Source organism: Beta vulgaris, chromosome 3 (assembly GCF_026745355.1).
Source record: "Beta vulgaris subsp. vulgaris cultivar EL10 chromosome 3, EL10.2, whole genome shotgun sequence".
NCBI classification, from domain to species: domain Eukaryota; kingdom Viridiplantae; phylum Streptophyta; class Magnoliopsida; order Caryophyllales; family Amaranthaceae; genus Beta; species Beta vulgaris.
Genome location: NC_079204.1, coordinates 16723554 through 16743806, shown reverse-complemented (window position 1 = coordinate 16743806; position 20253 = coordinate 16723554). Strand labels below are relative to the sequence as shown.

Genomic DNA, 20253 nt, shown 5'->3' with positions numbered 1-20253 from the left:
ATGTAACGTATCACTTGTATAACTTGGTTATGGTGTCGTTGTTCAAGTTACGTTAACTATTCACGTAGATTGTTTATGGTGTAGTAAACAATAAGTATTGAAGTAATAACTAAACCGCAAGGTGAGCAATGCTCGCGGAATGCTCGCTAGCAACAAGTACAAGATATTACTTGAAAGAATATATGTATTACATATTATGTCTTGGTGGTTAAAGCCAACCATGCTGCAGCAAAAACACACGAGCAGTAGCACAGCATAAGTGTGGCTCGCGACAAAAGAATGGGGCACAAGCAGCGCACAGGCAGCGAGCAGCATCGCAGCGCACAGGCGAGCAGCATCGCGACGAGCATTGTCGCGACTCGCGACAGGCCAGCTCGCGACAAGAGCCTGTCTCTTGTCGTGGCTTTGTGCATTTTGTGCGGTTTTTGACGGTTTTGTTATTTTGCGTGTATAATAGTGGTTTGGTACCACAGATGAAGGATAGTTTTTCAGAATATTTCTCTCAAAAACAAGCACTCTCTCTCAAGTTTGAGAACATTGATCATCAAACACAAAATCATAAAACTTATTCTCATTTTACAAGATTCATACGAGCGTGACTCTTGTTGTTCTTCTTTGTATCTCGAAATTGAATTCCGTGCAACCCGTGCTTCGTATAGGGTCGGAATATCACTTTTGGGAAAGTGTCTACACACGCCTAGAAGATTCGTAGTTCATTGTATTCATCTTCTTCACCCTTTTTCTAGTTCTAACAATCCAAAAGTGATATTTTTCGAAGATGGCTACGGTACGTGAAATGACTGCGAATTTTCAGAAACTTGAAAAGTTTGAGGGTGTGGGATTCCGTAGATGGCAAAAGAAGATGCATTTTCTTCTCACTTCTCTTTCGGTGGCATATGTTTTGAGTACTCCAAAACCCGAGTTTGTGGAAGAGAAACTTTGGAGGCCTCAAGGAGAAGGAACAAGTGGGAGAATGACGATTATATATGTCGTGGTCACATTTTAAACGGTATGTCTGACACTTTATTTGATGTTTATCAATTTTATGAATCCGCTAAAATGCTTTGGGATGACCTTGAGTCAAAGTACATGGCCGAAGATGCATCTAGTAAGAAGTTCTTAGTTAGTAATTTCAATAACTTTAAGATGAATGAAACAAGGCCTGTGATGGAACAATTCCATGAAATTCAAAGGATTTTAGGAAGTTTTAAACAACACAATATTAGTATGGATGAAACTTTTATTGTATCTTCAATAATAGACAAATTACCACCAAGTTGGAAGGATGTTAGAAATACTCTTAAACATAGGAAAGATGATATAAATGTGGAACAATTGGGTGCTCATCTTCGGATTGAAGAGGGCATTCGGGTTCAAGATGGACAAAAGGAGGTAAATCCTAATTCTTCTACCATTAACATGGTGGAGGATGGAAAGTTCAAAGACTCAAATCCTAAGAAGAGGGCTAATAATTTCACCAAAGGCAACAATTTAAGAAGCCTAAGAATGGTGGAGGTGTTCAACAACGTGGTTGTTGGGAGTGTGGCAAGCCCGGACACTTCAAAAAGGATTGCTTCCTATGGAAGAGGAAAATGAACAAAAAGAATGAGCAAGGTGGAGGGAAAGGCGAGTCTAGCCAATCCCAAGCCAAACAAGGTACTTGTACACAACTTTCATGTAATTCGAGTTTGAATTATATGTGTATGATTTCTGAAATCTTTTGTGTACAGGATGATTGTTCATGGTATATCGATTCAGGAGCTTCAAGAATGTGTGCAAGGAGCGGTCTTCATTCAAAACCTTCAAGGAGGTGGACAATGGAGAAGTTCTATACATGGGGAATGACTCTACAGCTCAAGTTCTCGGTGTAGGACAAGTAGAGTTGGTCTTTAGTTCCGGCAAATCTCTAGTGTTAAGAGATGTTGTATTTGCTCCGGAACTTAGGCGTAATCTAGTGTCAGGAGCTATCTTGAATCGAATAGGTTTTAAAATGGTTTTTGAGTCGGACAAATTTATATTATCTAAGGGTGGTTTGTTTGTTGGACTTGGTTATTTGTGTAATGGTATGTTTAAACTTAGCATTTCAAATGCTTTAGTGAACAATGTGTGTGTTATTAATGATAATTCTTCTCTTTGGCATTTAAGACTTGGTCATGTTAATTATAGAAAATTATATTCTATGGCTAAGGATGATTTAATTCCTGCTTTTGATCCAAGTATTGAGAAGTGTAAACATGCATGCTTACCAAAATAACTAGGTGTTCTTTCCCTAATAATGTGGAAAGAGATACTAAATTGCTTGATTTGGTACATAGTGATCTTTGTGATTTTCATAGTACACCTTCTTTAGGAAACAAAAATATATAGTAACATTTATTGATGATCATTCACGATTTTGTTATGTATATCTATTGTCTACTAAAGATGAAGCCCTAGAAAAATTTGAGATCTATAAAAATGAAGTAGAATTGCAACTAAGTGACAAGGTTAAACGGTTTAGAACCGATGAGGTGGTGAATTTCATAATCCTAGTTATTTCCAAGCTTTAGGAATAATACATGAAACAACCGCGGCTTATACACCACAACAAAATGGTGTAGCGGAAAGAAAAAATAGAACTTTACAAGAAATGGTAAATTCTATGTTATCCTACTCGGGTTTGAGTGATGGTTTTTGGGGTGAAGCGGTTTTAACCGCTTGTTACATCTTAATCGTGTTCCTATGAAAAAGAACAAAGTACCCCTTATGAATTATGGTACAAAAGAAAACCAAATCTAAGTTACATTAGAGTTTGGGGATGTAGGGCAATAGTGAAAGTGCCGGAACCTAAACGTAAAAAGTTAGGTGAAAGAGGAGTTGAATGCATCTTTATAGGATATGCTTCTCATAGCAAATCCTATAGGTTCTATGTTATAGAACAAAACGACTTTTGGTCGGTTCACACTATTGTGGAGTCAAGGGATGCAATTTTTGATGAAAATAGATATTCATCGGTTCCTAGACCAAAGGAATAACTCCAAGTACCGAAATTCAAGAAATTGATCAAACTAATGATCAAGAGTTAGATGAACAAATTCTAGATGAAAATGTTGCATCTACATCAACTCAACCAAGGAGAAGTAAACGGGTTAGGAAAGAGAAATCTTTTGGCCCGGATTTTCATGTATATTTGGTTGAAGGATCAAGAGATAGTGTTTTGACTAAATTTCCATATGTCTATAATGTGGAAGGGGATCCTTTAACATATGATGAGGCCATGCAATCTCAAGATGCTTCATTTTGGAAAGAAGCTATTGATGATGAAATGGACTCAATCATGGGGAATAACACATGGGTTTTAGCGGACCTACCTCCTAAATGTAAACCAATAGGGTGCAAATGGATTTTCAAGAAGAAAATGAAAATCGATGGAACTATTGACAAGTTCAAAGCCCGGTTAGTGGCACAAGGCTTTTCTCAAAAGCCGGGTATCGATTATTTCGATACATATGCACCTGTAGCTCGAATCTCCACTATAAGATTATTGATTCTCTTGCAGCAATTCATAATCTTGTGATCCATCAAATGGATGTCAAGACTGCGTTCTTGTATGGAGAATTAGATGAGGAGGTTTACATGAGACAACCGGTTGGATTTGTTGTCAAAGGTCAAGAACAAAAAGTTTGCAAACTAATTAGATCTTTGTATGGGCTAAAACAAGCACCTAAGCAATGGCATCAAAAATTTGATGAGGTAGTGTTGTCTAATGGATTCAAATTGAACAATTCAGAAAGTGTGTATATAGCAAATTTGATGACAATGGTCATGGTGATGATTTGCTTATATGTAGATGACATGCTAATTTTTGGAACTGATTTATCCCAAGTTGAGTGGACTAAATCTTTTCTATCGTCTAAGTTCTCAATGAAAGATTTGGGGGAGGCGGATGTCATTCTAGGAATTAGAATTAAAAGAAGCAAAGGTAAATTGAGTTTGTCTCAATCTCACTACATCGAAAAGGTTCTTAAGAAATTCGATGTTAGTGGTTGCTCTTTTGTGTCAACTCCAATGGACCCTAGTGAGAAATTACTACCTAATGTAGGTAGTGCTGTATCTCAACTTGAGTATTCAAGGGTGATTGGATGTTTGATGTATGCAATGACGAGTACTAGGCCGGATATCGCATTTGCGGTAGGCAAACTCAGTAGGTATACTAGTAATCCTAGTGTACAACATTGGCAAGCTATTCGTCGTGTTTAAGGTATTAGGAAAACCAAGGACTATGGTTTATCCTACAGTGGTATCCTTCGGTTTTAGAAGGGTATTCGGATGCAAGTTGGATCTCACAAAAGAAGATCATCTTCTACAAGTGGATGGGTATTTCTACTTGGGGGAGGTGCTATATCTTGGGCTTCCAAGAAACAAACTTGCATAGCGGATTCCTCCATGACTTCGGAATTCATTGCTTTATCTTCCGCAAGCAAAGAGGCGGAGTGGTTGAAGAATCTCATGATTGAGATTCCTTTGTTGCCAAAACCGATATCGCCATAGCGATTCATTGTGATAACGATGCTGCTTTGGCAAGAGCATATAGTCAAGTCTATAATGGTAAGTCAAGACAATTGGTGTGCGGCATAGCTATATCCAAGGACTTATCAAAGATAGTGTAATCACTGTTGACTATGTACGTACAACGTATAATCTAGCGGATTGTTTTACAAAGGCCTTGGCTAGAGATAATGTAAAGAGGATGGCAATCGGTTTAGGATTGGAGCCCCTCGAGAATCACGAATGAGGGAATCTTAACTTAACGCCCAATATGACGTTGGGTCTTAAGTTCAATAAGATTAATTTCTTCATTTAGATGATTGTAGAACTTTTATCATCCTAAGTTTATAGTTCTATAACTGTGTTGTATAAGGAGGTTGTAAATCTTAATAGGTCTCTTGTTGTGCTTTTCACAGTAGCATGTATTTTAGAGATCTACCTATGTAAGTGTGAAGTTTAGCCGCTTCAAGGAGCTATTGGGGCATAGCTTTGATACACTTATGAATAGATATGGACACAAGGCTTTATGTGTCGGTTTATAATGAGTTTAAGTAAATTTATCTTGTGTGTATTGTATCTTCGGGTTTCCATTATGTATTGAAATTGGTTCAATCGTTATCGACACCAATTGGATACGGATACTTGGAATGTGTACTTTACTATATGAAAGTTCAAGTTTTATACACTTTCATTTATGCATAAGATGTTTGTTTTGATGATGTTTAGTGCTTATTATCTATTAGAATACTCTAAATGGGGGAGGATTGTTGGATAATTTAGAGTATTTGGTTGATTGAGTTCATGTAACGTATCACTTGTATAACTTGGTTATGGTGTCGTTGTTCAAGTTACGTTAACTATTCACGTAGATTGTTTATGGTGTAGTAAACAATAAGTATTGAAGTAATAACTAAACCGCAAGGTGAGCAATGCTCGCGGAATGCTCGCTAGCAACAAGTACAAGATATTACTTGAAAGAATATATGTATTACATATTATGTCTTGGTGGTTAAAGCCAACCATGCTGCAGCAAAAACACACGAGCAGTAGCACAGCATAAGTGTGGCTCGCGACAAAAGAATGGGGCACAAGCAGCGCACAGGCAGCGAGCAGCATCGCAGCGCACAGGCGAGCAGCATCGCGACTCGCAATGCTCGTCGCGACAGGCCAGCTCGCGACTCGCGAGCTATGTCTCGACTCGCGACAAGAGCCTGTCTCTTGTCGTGGCTTTGTGCATTTTGTGCGGTTTTTGACGGTTTTGTTATTTTGCGTGTATAATAGTGGTTTGGTACCACAGATGAAGGATAGTTTTTCAGAATATTTCTCTCAAAAACAAGCACTCTCTCTCAAGTTTGAGAACATTGATCATCAAACACAAAATCATAAAACTTATTCTCATTTTACAAGATTCATACGAGCGTGACTCTTGTTGTTCTTCTTTGTATCTCGAAATTGAATTCCGTGCAACCCGTGCTTCGTATAGGGTCGGAATATCACTTTTGGGAAAGTGTCTACACACGCCTAGAAGATTCGTAGTTCATTGTATTCATCTTCTTCACCCTTTTTCTAGTTCTAACATTATCTCCATTATCTCTCCTAAAATCATCTTTTCCCATACAATATTTATTTAAATAAACAAAAAATATTTACTATCCCAACTTGCATAAATTACCGTGAAAAAAGGAAAATGGGAACTATATTTTGGGATGGAGGGAGTATTAGAATTTGTCTTCTTGTTATATATAGACTCTTTGTACTTCGAAATTCTTAAAATGTGACATATTTAAGTAATTACTAATAAAGTCGCAGTTAAAGTAGTTAATGGGTCAATTTTAGGTCGATCCATTTATTATCAAGTTGGGTTGGGTTAAGAATCTCAACCCGTCTAAATGAACAGGTTTGATCAGTTTAAATTAACGGGTCAACTCGAACCTAATCTAGCTAGGTAGACTCATTGTTAGCCTTAGAGCATATAGTAGCTAAGTACCAGACCATGCTTTGAAAATATATTTAGTACTTATATGCAACCATGAAGGCTGCATATATCAAAACCTTCTAAATGTAAGAAAATCAAGTAACAAAAGAAGTTTTTTTTGCAAAAATGTAACCAATTTATTGATTTAAAGTCATACGAACATCTAAAAGCTAAATCAAATCTTACAAATACATATCAAATAAACTTCTATGATGCCAAAATCACGATCGTTGATAAGATATAATAACTTTGGAAACCCTCGTTCACACCGATGTGTCTTACCACATTCTAAGAGGCGTATATAGATATAGATACGATCTATTTTTGACGTAGAACTTGATTTGATTCAACTAATTGTAAATGAAAAATTGACATATATCATGAAGTCACACAAATTCTCATCAAGAAATTAATTTGTAATTCGAGAAAACAAAACACTCAAAATAAAGTCCCCAAACCTTTACAAGAGTTAGTAATAAACCCCAAAATATGGATAAATCTAACCAAGTATATGGGTAGAACAACTTTATATAAGAGAGAAAGGCTAAAGGTTACCGTAAATAAAAACATAATAAAAAGAAAAATTGGATTTGCCACCGTCCAAAAGGATGGTAGTAGCCGGAGTCCAGTGGCGAATTTAGTTATAGCCCTGGTGTGACCAACCAACTTTTTATTAAAAAAAAAAAAACAAATTTCACTTGCTGCGCGCATCACCCATGTTCCATTCTTCCAAACTCCCAATCTCAGCACTTTCTCTGTGTCTTCAACTTCCTTATTTTCTCCCTAAACTTGGCTCACTTGACTAGCTAGCCCCTATACCAAAGAAGAAAACTACTCCATCTGTTTCATAATATAGTGCTTGTTTCTTTTTTACACGATTTCGAAGATGTAACTTTGACCTTTAATATCTTCAATTCCGTATTAATAAAAAATATAAAAAGTTGATATTATGAAACTACACATTGAGACGAATCTAACAAGATCCCACATGAATATGTTTTTTTATATATACAATGAGAATATTATGTCAAAGATTTTAAAGTTTGACCCAACAAAAATGAAGTAAGTATTATATTATGGGACGGAGGGGGTAGTATTTTTAGAGAAAAAGGGCTAGAAAAGTACTTCCTCCGTCCCAAAATATAGTTCCCATTTCTATTTTGGGAGTCAAATTTTAAAAACTTTGACCAAATATTCTTACTAATGTATACAAAAAAACCTATTCATGAGAGGTCTTGTTAGATTCGTCTCAATGTATAAATTCGTAATATCAACTTTTATATTTTTTACTAATAAGAAATAGAAGATATCGTAAGTCAAAAGTACGTCTTGAAGACTATGCAAAATGAAATGGGAACTATATTTTGGGACGGAGGGAGTAGTAGTTAGGACGGAGCAGCAAAAGCAAGAAAACGTGGGTTAGACTCCAACACTTGCATCTCTTTCTCCTCCAAAAACAACCATGCTTCAATTCCATCACCATTACTTGGATGACTATAATCAGTGAAAAAAATAAGATTCTTGTTTATAGAAGGAACACTCCCATCAAATGGAATAATGTGAAGAAGCTTTCCGAACCCAAAGTCTGCTTCATTCAACCCAAGCTTACACCAGCTGCTAAGTCGATAAAGGCCCGAGCCCCGTCCATTACACCCCATTACACGTTGCGTCTCAACTTTCATCTCTTCCATTAAAATCTCCGCTCCATTTTCCCCTTGATAAACTGTAGTAATTCTGTGGTTGAGTTTGTACAATTCTGAATGGATCTCCTTAACAAGCTCTTGAAGATTACTGCTTCTGAAATCATCAACTTGTGAGTGCACATTTGTAAGGAGATTACCTATAGATTCCTTTGGGAGTGGAGGGATCATCCTTTGTCGCATGTTTACAGTAAATGTGAGTTTTGTATGTTTAACCTTCCCTGAAGCTAAGGCGGCCTGCTCCCAAACAAACGCCGCCAAAGCCTCAAAGCTGGTAGGTGTAGGAACCAGCTCGCTAGCAGCTTTCGCCTTAAGCTTGTTCAAAGCAACTGAAGTGAATATGAAACTCTTAGCAATAATAATAACTGAATCAGAATCAGAATCAGAATCAGAATCGCAACGTGACTGTCCAGTTGAGGATTCTTTACTAAGATCAGGCACAAAGACATGTTTTAGTTGTACCCTTGGAAGTGGAGGGAATGCCTTTACAGTAGCTGCAAAGTTAGGTTGGACAAGGCTGTTTATATGCTGCTTACTAGCTAGGGCAGCCCAATGCTTAAGGAAGGTTCCTACGGAGGCTACGTCTATAAATTTGTGGAGCATATAGCAGCCAAGGACCACCCCACCGCATTCGAAAACATTGATCTGAAAGGCTAAAGGAATAAGTTCTGATATGGGCTGACCCCATTTAGCCTGTAACTCAGTAGGAGGTAGGAATTTGATGAGGGACTTTAGTTTATGTGGTGAACTTAACAAGGTTAAGAGATGGCAATCGATTTTGGTTTCGATGAAAGGTATGCCTTGGTTGTTGCAAGATATGGTAGAGTCGTCTAGAAATCGGCCAGCAAGAGGGTAGAATTTGTCGAGGCTATAGCTTAGAGATGTTTTTAAGCTGGTTATATCAATTTTGTGTGGTGTTGGGGTGTTGGGATTGTAGAAAAGAAGCAAAGGTATGGTAAAGGCAGGAAATATTTGGTCAAGGAGGGAAAGATTGAATGTTTCGGGATGAGAGGTTGGTGGAAGTGATGGTTTTATGGTTTCATTTGATATTATTTTCACTTCAAATTCAACTTCATGTTGTTGCTCCATTGCTTGCTTTGCCGTGTAGAAACTATATCTGGTTATTTGATTTTTCCACTTGTTTTTTTCTTTACTAAAGGAAAGGAAGATTGGTTTTTGTAATATTTTCCATTGCTTCGCCAGAAATTTTATAGGCCTTTGGGGACATTGATTATTCGGGTTTGTGGTCCTAGCTGATATTAATATTTCCAATAACGAAATGCACTGTGTTTTTCTCAAAAAGGTTTAGGATAACGAATTTTCAACCCAGCCTTCCCCACCCTATTTACTATTCAACTAACTATGGTCTGGACTAATTAAAATGGTACTCCTCTATATATTTTTGTTATTTCTACTTTACTGCGTACGTTTGTCAATGCACTTGTTTGATCTTTAATATTTATCATTAGATATTAGTAAAAATTATAACAATTGCATAATACTAAATTATTCAATTAGAGGAATCAAATATAGGCATAAATATATGGTTTTACGGTTTATTTGATATTTGATATCCAAGCATTTGATATGTGATATTTGATAGCAAGTGGAAGTGATGGTTTTACGGTTTTAGAAAGAAAGTTTTGAATATTTTCACTGGCAATTGCCAATTGGTAACCATCCTAGAGCAATTTGGTACCTATTCGATACGGATCGATATAGCACAAATATATGCGTATCTTATACGTATTGTAATTACAAGAAGAAGTGACAAACGAGTGGTACAACAATTATGGGATACAAGATTTATGTTCTAGCTCAATTCAATGTACTTTTTTTTCAATACCCCTTACAAATGATATAGGAGTATTTTTCAATGATATTCTTACACAAGAATAGGCGGTCTAATTTTAGCATAAAATTAGACAAACTCGAACCTACATTCTTCTAATAAGCTCATTCCATCTCAATCTAACCCAACACTATCCTTAGACATCTCTTACCAACTTAGTTGACCCTCCTCTTCTGCTTCCTTTGTTTCCCTTTGGCTCTCTAACTACAACAACCAACTTTAAAAATATCTCGACTATTTTTTCGAATGGATTCTAATAGTCTATAAAGAGATTAACCAAGTCAATTAATGGAATAAAGAATATGCAACTGAATGAATCAAGCTCATCGTTAAATAGATTAAATTGGTCACTAAATAAATTTAATTGATAGCTAAATAGATTTAATTATTCACTATATTTAGATAGGTGGTTAGTTATCTTCTTGATATTGAGTTTGGACCATCACCTAATTTTAAATTAAAAATAAAACATATCTTTTACAAGATCAACTGTATTATTTAAAAGTTCAAAACATTTCAAATCCTATTTCTTTCTAGAATGACTCACCATTGGTCTAAATTGTTAGCACTTCTATAACATAAGGAGAAGAATTAAATTATGCATGACACATAATTGTTTATAATTAAATTATGTATGAGTGTTAAGTTTAGGTTGTGAGCATATAAAAGTTTATAATTATTATTAATCCTAAGGAAAATATTTATAGTAGATCCAATAAACCCTAACGAGACAAGAAGTAGGAGATAAAGAAACATTACTTAACATAATACTTTTCAAATACTATCCTAACACCTATTGAAAATGGACCATAACATATATACTCCCTCCATAATTTTTCGATTGGAAAGAGTGAGTTTTCAAGCTTGTTGATATACAACTTTAATTATTAATATATTTAATTAACTTTTAGTTAAAATTACAAAATGCCATTTGACTAATTTTTTTCTTACGTAAAAAGCACAATAGATAGGAAAAGGGTGTGGGTAAATAGTGTAAAGACCCAACTGTTGCAATAAAAAAAGAACGAATGAAATATTTTCTAAGATAACGGTTTATCCTAAATATTAATCATATCTTTATTATACCTTAATTCCTCATACCGCATAGGCGGATCTAGAGGGGGTACAAGGGGTACAGTTGTACCTCCAATATTTCTGGAAAATAATGAAAATAAATCAATACTTCATCTATATACTACTCCCTGTGGGCCTATGGCTACTAGTATGCAACTAAAAAATTATAAGTAAGATTACTCTGCAACTACAAATTCATAAGCCCACCAAGATCAAAGCTCCAAATAATATTTTTTTTCTCAATTTTTTTCCGTCAAATTTTCTTCATTTATTTACTTAAACAACTGTTTTTAAATTGAAAAACTTATTTTAAAAGTTCTAGTTATTTAAATTTAAACATTGAACAATTAAACACTTAGCAACTATATCTAAGTTCTCACTCAAACTTAGGCAGACAAAAATGTTAATAAAGCTTTATTTTGAAAAAATATAAATAACGAGTCTAACTACTTACCGATTCGTACCCCATGAGTAAATTTCTAGATAATCCACTGTAGTAATACCCTGCCGCAATCGCCACGCGTAAGGTAATTGTTGGTTTTTATTCCTCACTCTCGTATAGGCGAACTTGGTTCGTTCAATTCTTAGGGAGAAGAAGGATCCACTGGGAATGAATGGGGTGAGTGGTCCAACCAGAGCCCCTACTGCTTCCTTCTATCCTTCCAGCCTCGGATGACGGAAGAGGAAGACCGATTACACCTAAGCCCCCCCAAAAAAGACAATCGAAGACGAACTTCTTAAAAAAAAATCAAAATAGAGTGACGTAACAAAGAAGAGGATAACGTAAATGAAATGGAAAAATCTTTTACCATATTTTTTGGAAATCCGAAAAGAGTCTAACCGAAAGAGAATAAGAAAAATCAAAATCATTATCCCCAAAAAACAAGAATTCCCCATCGGAAGTAGATCATAGCAGTGAGGCTGTGTACAAAGATCTAGTTAAGTATGATAAGAGTAAAGAAGATTGATATCCTATGTTGCACCCGTTGACCGATGATTATTAAGTTATATGCCAGCTCAGCTTCTTACATTCAGTAATCAAGAAGTTTGTTAATATTCTGTTAGTGAGTTAGTTAGAGATTACAAGTTAGATATTTCTTGTTATTCATCTACTGTATATAAGCTTCTGTTAAAGCTTTGTAGAACTCAGATTTTGGAAGTAATAATACCATTCTTTCTTCCTTTCATTTCTCTCTTTCTCTCTCTAGATTTCTATAATTCAATCTACCTGATTGAATTCACATGGTATCAGAGCCGAAAGGCTTTAAAATCAATCAATACATTGATTGAAGTTCTTCCGCATTATCTTGATATCCAGTTGCTTCAAATTCTAGTTTCTACTAGTTAATTTTCTTGATTTTTTCAAGAATCTTCATATCTCCTATAATGGCAGAAAATAGTTCAAACAATTCGATCCAAAATCCAACCAATTCGATCCAGAATTCAACCAATTCTGCTCAAATTGGTTATGCTGATCAGTATTTTCTAGGCTCTGGAGATCATCCAGAACAACAATTAGGATCTCACAAATTTAATGGTGATAATTTCCTCAGTTGGAATCGTGTAATACGAATGGCACTTGGTGCGAAGAACAAATTGTGTTTTGTTGATGGTTCATGTAAAAGACCTGCTACTAATGATCCTGATCTACAGAAATGGATAAGAAATGATTATATGGTTCAATCATGGATCATAAATTCCATGGATAAAACAATTTCTGAAGGTTTCTTGCTACAACAATCTGCACGCCAATTATATGAAGAAATTCTTGAAAGGTATGGCCAATCAAATGCACCACAATTGTTTGAATTACATCAAAAGTTAACTTCTATTCAACAAGATTCACACTCTATAGTTGAATATTATTCTCAATTAAAGCGAGTATGGGATGAAATTCAATTACTAGATGCATTTCCAGATTGTGATTGTGGTGCTTTAGAAAGTTGCACTTGTGGATTGCTTAAAAAAGTAATTGCTGCTGATCAGAAACAGAAACTTATTCAGTTTCTTTCTGGTTTAAACCTTGATTATGCTTCTTCTAGAACCAACATTTTAAGCATGGATCCTTTGCCTACTGTTAATAGAGCCTACTACATTCTATTACAAGTAGAAAAACAAAATAAGTTGAGTGAAAAACAACAAGTTTCATCTCAGATTAGTGCTTTTGCATCAATGAAACAAAATTTTCATCTACCTCCTTCTTCTAATCCTGGTGTTAAAAGAGAGTTTAAGAAGTTTAAGGTAGATAAGCAAGACAGAAAATGTACACATTATAAGAAACTTGGTCACACAGTTGATCAATGTTTCAAGTTGACTGGTGTTGTCCCTGAGTGGTTTAATAATCTGAGAAGTAAACAAGTTGGAGGTTCAAGAATGGTTGCAAATGCCTATGATATGACTACTGACAACTTCATGGATGATAATCCTTTGGATCCTGCAAATCAATCTTCTAAACCTGAAGTTAAGATTGATTCTACCTTGGTGAATGCTGTTTATAAAGAGATGATGAAGATGATGAAGAATCAATCTGCCACTGGAGAAACATCAACTCATTCCATCAATTTTGCAGGTACAATTTTAGTTTCTAATGCTGAAACTTTACATTCTTCTAGTCACCTGGAATGGATTGTGGATACAGGTGCCACAGATCACATGATCTGTGATAAATCTTTATTCCTTGATTTCAAGGTTTTACCTCAACCTATTAAGGTTGGTTTACCTGATGGTAAACTTAAATTGGTTACTCATGTTGGTACTGTCCAATTCACTTCTAATTTTAAGCTTTCAAATGTTTTCTTGCTACCAGATTTCAAACATAATCTACTCTCTGTTGGGAAATTGTTAGATGAGCATCAATTGTTTGCTAAATTTACACCTACTTCATGCTTTTTTCATGACCTTACAACTAGCCAAATCAAGGCAGTTGCTGTCAGAAAGGCTGGTTTATACAAATTCCACACTGATTTTTCTGCTTCATGTTCACCTTCTGCCACATGTTCTGCTTTACACACTCAAGTTTCTTTACCTTCTTTTGCTGTATGTCATTCTAGACTAGGGCATCCTTCTATTCATACTATGAATTAACTGAAGGTCTTGTTTGATTGTAATAGTTCATGTACTCTTGATTGTGAAGCTTGTGTATATGCTAAGATGCATAAGTCTCCTTTTCCTAAGTCTGAATCTCATGCATCTAAACCTTTTGATTTGTTACATGTTGATTTATGGGGGCCCTATAGATCTCCTTCTCTAACTGGAGCCACTTATTTTCTAACTCTTCTCGATGATCATTCTAGAGTTACTTGGACTCATCTTGTGCATTCTAAAACCCAAGTTCCTATGATTCTTTCCCAATTTTTATCATATATTGAAACTCAATTTGGTACACATTTAAAAGTCATTAGAAGTGATAATGGGACAGAAATTATCCAACATTCACGTGCTCACTTGTTTGCTAACAAAGGCATAGTGCATCAAAAAAGTCTTCCAGGCACCCCCCAACAAAATGGGAGAGTGGAAAGGAAGCATAGGCATTTGTTAGAAATTGCCAGAGCACTCAGATTACATGCTTCATCACCTATTAAATTTTGGGGTGACTGCTTGCTAGCAGCTACTTATTTGATAAATCTTATGCCTACTGGTGTTCTACATTGGAAAACTCCTTATGAATTGCTCATGAATAAACCTCCTACCTATGATCATTTAAGGGTTCTTGGTTGCCTCTGCTATGTTGAACATAAAACTTCAGATAAGTTTGCTCCTCGAGCTTCCAAATGCATTTTTCTTGGTTATCCCTATGCTCAAAAAGGCTACAAGTGTTATGATTTAACTACTCATAAAGTTGTTCTCAGCAGAAATGTTAAATTTCTTGAACACATTTTTCCTTTTGCTCAATCTCCTGTTTTATCTTCATGTCCTGATTAAATTCCTTCTATTGTGAATCCTGCTATTAATGCAGATTCTCATGATGCTATTCCCTCTTTTCCTTCTTCTCCTATTTCTTTCTCTTCTCCCATATCTGCCTCTCTGCCACATACACATACAGCCCCTTCTATACCTATTCCTGTTGCAGACTCTCCTGCTCTTAATGTCGATTCTCCTGTTGCAGACTCTTCTACTCAATCCCCTAGTATTCCTGCTTCCCCTATTCTTTCTTCTTCTCCTGTCATTCCTATTCCTCCTAGACGCTCTACTAGACTTCTAAAACCTCCTGCTAAATTAGCAGATTTTCTTCTCACTCTTCCCACACCTCATCACACTACTTCTCCTACTGACTCTATTTCTCATAGCCTTTCAGTTTCAGCCTCTCCTATACTTTCTACATATACTACAGAACATCTTGCTAGCCTTACCACTGTTCTTAACACTCTTGAACCTGCTAATTACAAGCAAGCAAGTCAAGATCCTAGATGGGTTGCTGCCATGGACAAAGAAATTTCAGCCTTGGAGCAAAATGAAACTTGGGATCTTGTGTTCTTACCTGCTGATAAGAAAGCCATAGGCTGTAAGTGGGTTTTTAAAACCAAATTCAACCCTGATGGTTCAGTGGAACGTTGTAAAGCACGCTTGGTTGCTAGAGGAGATAGACAAATTGAAGGAAAAGATTTCAAGCACACTTTCAGTCCTGTTGCTAAGTTTAGTACTGTTAGAATCCTCATGGCTTTGGCTGCTGCTCACAACTTAGAAATGCATCAATTGGACATAAACAATGCATTTCTTCATGGTTACATTGATGAAGAACTTTACATGCTTCCTCCACAAGGCTATACTAAGGCTCTTCCTGGTCAGGTTTGTAAGCTCAAAAGGTCTTTGTATGGTTTAAGACAAGCTTCACGCCAATGGAATTTAGAGCTTACTAAGTTTCTGCTTACACTTGGGTTTACTCAGTCTAAATTAGACTACTCTATGTTTATTCTTCATCAAGGTTCAGACTTCACAGTTCTTGTTGCTTATGTTGATGATTTGCTGCTGGCCAGTAACAATCTGAACATCATTACCTCTATCAAGGATAAACTTCATCAGGCTTTCACTATTAAAGATCTTGGCTCACTTCGATATTTTCTTGGTATTGAAGTTTCTAGGGATTCTTCTGGTATCCTTCTTAATCAAAGAAAGTATATACTTGATTTACTCAACACTTGCTCTATGTATGTATGTATGTATGTATGTATGTATGTATGTATGTATGTATGTATGTATGTATGTATGTATGTATGTATGTATGTATGTATGTATGTATGTATGTATGTATGTATGTATGTATGTAGTATGTATGTATGTATGTATGTATGTATGTATGTATGTATGTATGTATGTATGTATGTATGTATGTATGTATGTATGTATGTATGTATGTATGTATGTATGTATGTATGTATGTATGTATGTATGTATGTATGTATGTATGTATGCATATATGTATGTATGTATGCATGTATGTATCTATGCATGTATGTATCTATGCATGTATGTATCTATATATGTATGTATGTATGTATGTATGTATGTATGTATGTATGTATGTATGTATGTATGTATGTATGTATGTATGTATGTATGTATGTATGTATGTATGTATGTATGTATGTATGTATGTATGTATGTATGTGTATGTATGTATGTATGTATGTATGTATGTATGTATGTTTATGATGTATGTATGTATGTATGTATGTATGTATGTATGTATGTATGTATGTATTATGTATGTTATATGTATATAGTATATATGTATATGTATGTATGTATGTATGTATGTATGTATGTATGTATGTATGTATGTATGTATGTATGTATGTATGTATATATGTATGTATATGTATATATATTTTTAAGCCATCCGAGTTCGTTTAAGCCTCCAAATAGGCATTTTAAGTTTTTCCGAATTTTTTTTCCTTAATTATGTATTATTAGGGTTTTCTTTTATGTATTCAAACATTATTAGGTTAATGTTTGGAGGTAGTTCTTGTATTTTCAGATCTATAATTTCTTAATCTTTGTTTTGATTAATGTTCTTGTATACTTCTCTTTGTTTTGATTAATGTTCTTGTATACTTCTCTTTGGTTTGATTAGTTCTTGTATACTTCTCTTTGTTTTGATTAATGTTCTTGTATTTTCATTTTCGTTTTGATTAATGTTCTTGTATTTTCAGATCTATAATTTCTTCTCTTCTGTATATTAGTTTTTGTTCCTTTTTTTCATTTTTTTTCTTTCTTTTTTTGTTTTGGGTTTATTTTCGTTTCGTTTCTCTTCTGTATAATTTCAGAAAATGTGAGATTATGAGTAAAAGAATGTCAAAAAAAAAAAAAATTTCATTAATTTTTTTTGGTAGAAAGTGCTGCGCTTTTTAGGTAAAAGCGCAGCCCTTCATAGCTCAAAGGGCTGCGCTTTTCTAGCGCAGCCCTACTTAAAATGTGAAGGGCTGCTATTGAAAGGGATGCTGTCAAAAAGCGCAGCCCTACATGCCTTTTTCAGCGCAGCCCTTCTTCATTTTTCCACTAGTGATATCTTACGTACTTCTATTAACAAGTAGTGAATATAGTGAATTGATATTTTCTAGTTGTATGTAGAGTTTTAAATTATGAAAAGGAAGGAACGTAGCTGGATGTATAACAGACTTGATGGGCGTTCCCTTAGAACTAAGTTTGTGAAAGGAGTTGATAAGTTCATTGAGTTTTGTTTACAACATCCTCATTTAAATGACGGTGACAAGATATGATGTCCATGAATGAGGTGTAATAACTTGCGTTACTTGGATGTGGACACGGTCAAAGTACATTTGTATAGTAAGGGTTTTAAACCCAATTACTTTGACTGGTTATGTCATGGTGAACGTGCCCTCCTCATCTTCCGCTCAGTCAAATCCTATATGGATATGGTTGTGGATGCTTTAGGGAATACTGAAATCATGCCATGCTTGCCGGTTCAAACTCAGTTGAAGAAGAACCGAAATGGTGAAGCAAAGAAGTTTTCCACCTTCTCAAGGCGGCCGAGAATCCCTTGTATGAAGGGAGCAAGATGTCCGTGCTGGAGATGGCTTCTAGAATCATAAGTTTAAAGTGTGAGTATAACCTACCACACAGGTGTGTTGATGGGTTTCTTAGTTTATTGAATGAGGTGATACCCAGAACAACAACATGGGAAAACTTTCTACGAGACAAAAGAAAGTTCTAAAGGGTTTGGAGCTTCCTCATGAGAGGATACATGCATGTCCTAAAGGTTGTATGTTGTTTTGGAAAGGCGATGCTCACTTAGATAATGTAGTGTATCGGTAGTGATCGGTACAAGAAAACTTCTAAGGGCAAGCTTATTCCTGCAAAAGTGTTAATCTACTTTCCAATCACACCGAGGTTGCAGAGGTTGTTTGCAACTAAGAACATTCTCTCAGAAATGACATGGCATGCCGACAATCCTCGAATGCAAGGTACCTTAGCACATCCAAGTGACAGTGAAGCATGGAAACACTTTGATAGAACCTTTCCCGATTTCCCGCTGAGGCTCGAAATGTTAGACTCGGGCTGTGCACCGACGGATTTTCTCCATATGGTAAGTTCGGAGGGCAATATTCATGCTGGCCAGTTATCCTCACACCATACAATTTGCCTCCATCCATGTGCATGAAGAAACCATTCATGTTTCTTTCTTTGCTCGTTCTGGGGCTAAAAATCCCAAAGAAACTTGGATGTGTTTATGCAACCTCTAGTTGAAGAGTTGAAGCAGTTGTGGCATATTGGGGCTATGACCTATGATGTTTCAAGGAAGAAAATTTCAACCTTCGAGCAGCGCTGCTTTGGACAATTAGTGACTTTCCTGCGTATGGTATGTTGTCCGGATGGTCTACTGCTGGAAAGAAGGCATGCCCTTATTGCATGGATAAAAGCAAGGCATTCTGGCTTGAACATGGGGGTAAAGTGACATGGTTCGATTGTCATCAAATTTCTTCATTCTGACCACCCATTTCGAAGGAATAAGACTGCTTTTTGTAAGAATAGGTTGAGAATGGCGTAGCTCCTCACATAATGTCTGGAGAGGAACTGTGGCAGTGCGTGAAGACTTACCTAAAGCAACTGATGGTCCGAGGCGCTGAACCGATTGAAGAAGGATAAAAAAGGTTGGTTGAAACAGAATATTTTGTGGGAGCTTCCATATTGGAAAGATTTGATTATCGTCACAACTTAGATGTCATGCATGTTGAGAAGAATTTTTCGACCAACTCATTAACACTGTGATGGATGTGAAGGGTCAAACTTCAGACACCCTTAGTGCAAGAAAGGACATGGCACGTGTTTGCAAACGCGGGAACTGGAGCTTGTTGATGATGGTGGGGAATTTGGCCAAGCCTAAAGCACCTTACACACTCGACAAGGCTCAGAAAAAGGTATTTTGTGAGTGGGTACGTGACTTGAAGTTTCCAGATGGCTTTGCATCGAACTTGAGTAGATGCGTGGATCTTAGTTTAGTAAATTGCAAGGATTGAAGAGTCATGACTGTCATGTATTCATGGAGAGGCTGTTGCCGGTTGGTCTAAAAGAATTGCTTCCTTTGCATGTTTGGAAGGCGATAACCGAAATAAGTCAATTCTTTCGAGACTTGTGTGCGTCCACAATCAAAGTCAGTGAGATGAAGCGCTTAGAGAACAACATCGCTGAGATCTTATGCAAGTTGAAAAAATCTTTCCTCCATCATTTTTTAATTCAATGGAGCACTTGCCGGTTCACTTGCCTTATGAAGCAAAAGTTGGTGGCCCCGTCCAGTATAGGTGGATGTACCCTTTCGAAAGGTAACTGGATTTGTTTTAAGTGTCATAAATACTGAATTCATACATAAAGTGCTAATCCTCACCTTACTGACAGGTTGCTTTAACCACTTAAACGTAAAGTGGGAAACAAAGACGTGTTGAAGGTTCAATATGCAATGCCTACCTAACTGAGGAGACAACGAACTTCTGCTCCAACTACTTTCAGCCCGGGTTGACACAAAATCAAGGGACTTAGGAAGAAATGTCAATCCTGATGTCGCTAGCACACATGGTCTTGATGTCCCCGAGTTGTTTAGGGAAGACTGCGGTCGATCAGGAACAGATGGTCGTTTGCGATGGTTGCAAGACAAGGAGTACGATCGAGCACAT

General features: G+C 36.1%; 2 protein-coding genes across 2 annotated transcripts; one reads left to right on the top strand and one right to left on the bottom strand.

Moving 5' to 3' along the window:
• Window positions 1-6888: 6888 nt before the first annotated feature.
• On the bottom strand, window positions 6889-9445 carry LOC104889010 (stemmadenine O-acetyltransferase). The gene has a single exon (XM_010674136.4). The coding sequence runs from the start codon at window positions 9289-9291 to the stop codon at window positions 7888-7890; it is 1404 nt and encodes a 467-aa protein (XP_010672438.2). The 5' UTR covers window positions 9292-9445; the 3' UTR covers window positions 6889-7887.
• Window positions 9446-12514: 3069 nt separating this feature from the next.
• Window positions 12515-14212, top strand: LOC125495523 (uncharacterized). Its single transcript, XM_048640271.1, has one exon. It carries the CDS (start codon window positions 12515-12517, stop codon window positions 14210-14212), a length of 1698 nt encoding a protein of 565 aa, XP_048496228.1.
• The last annotated feature ends 6041 nt before the right edge of the window (window positions 14213-20253 follow it).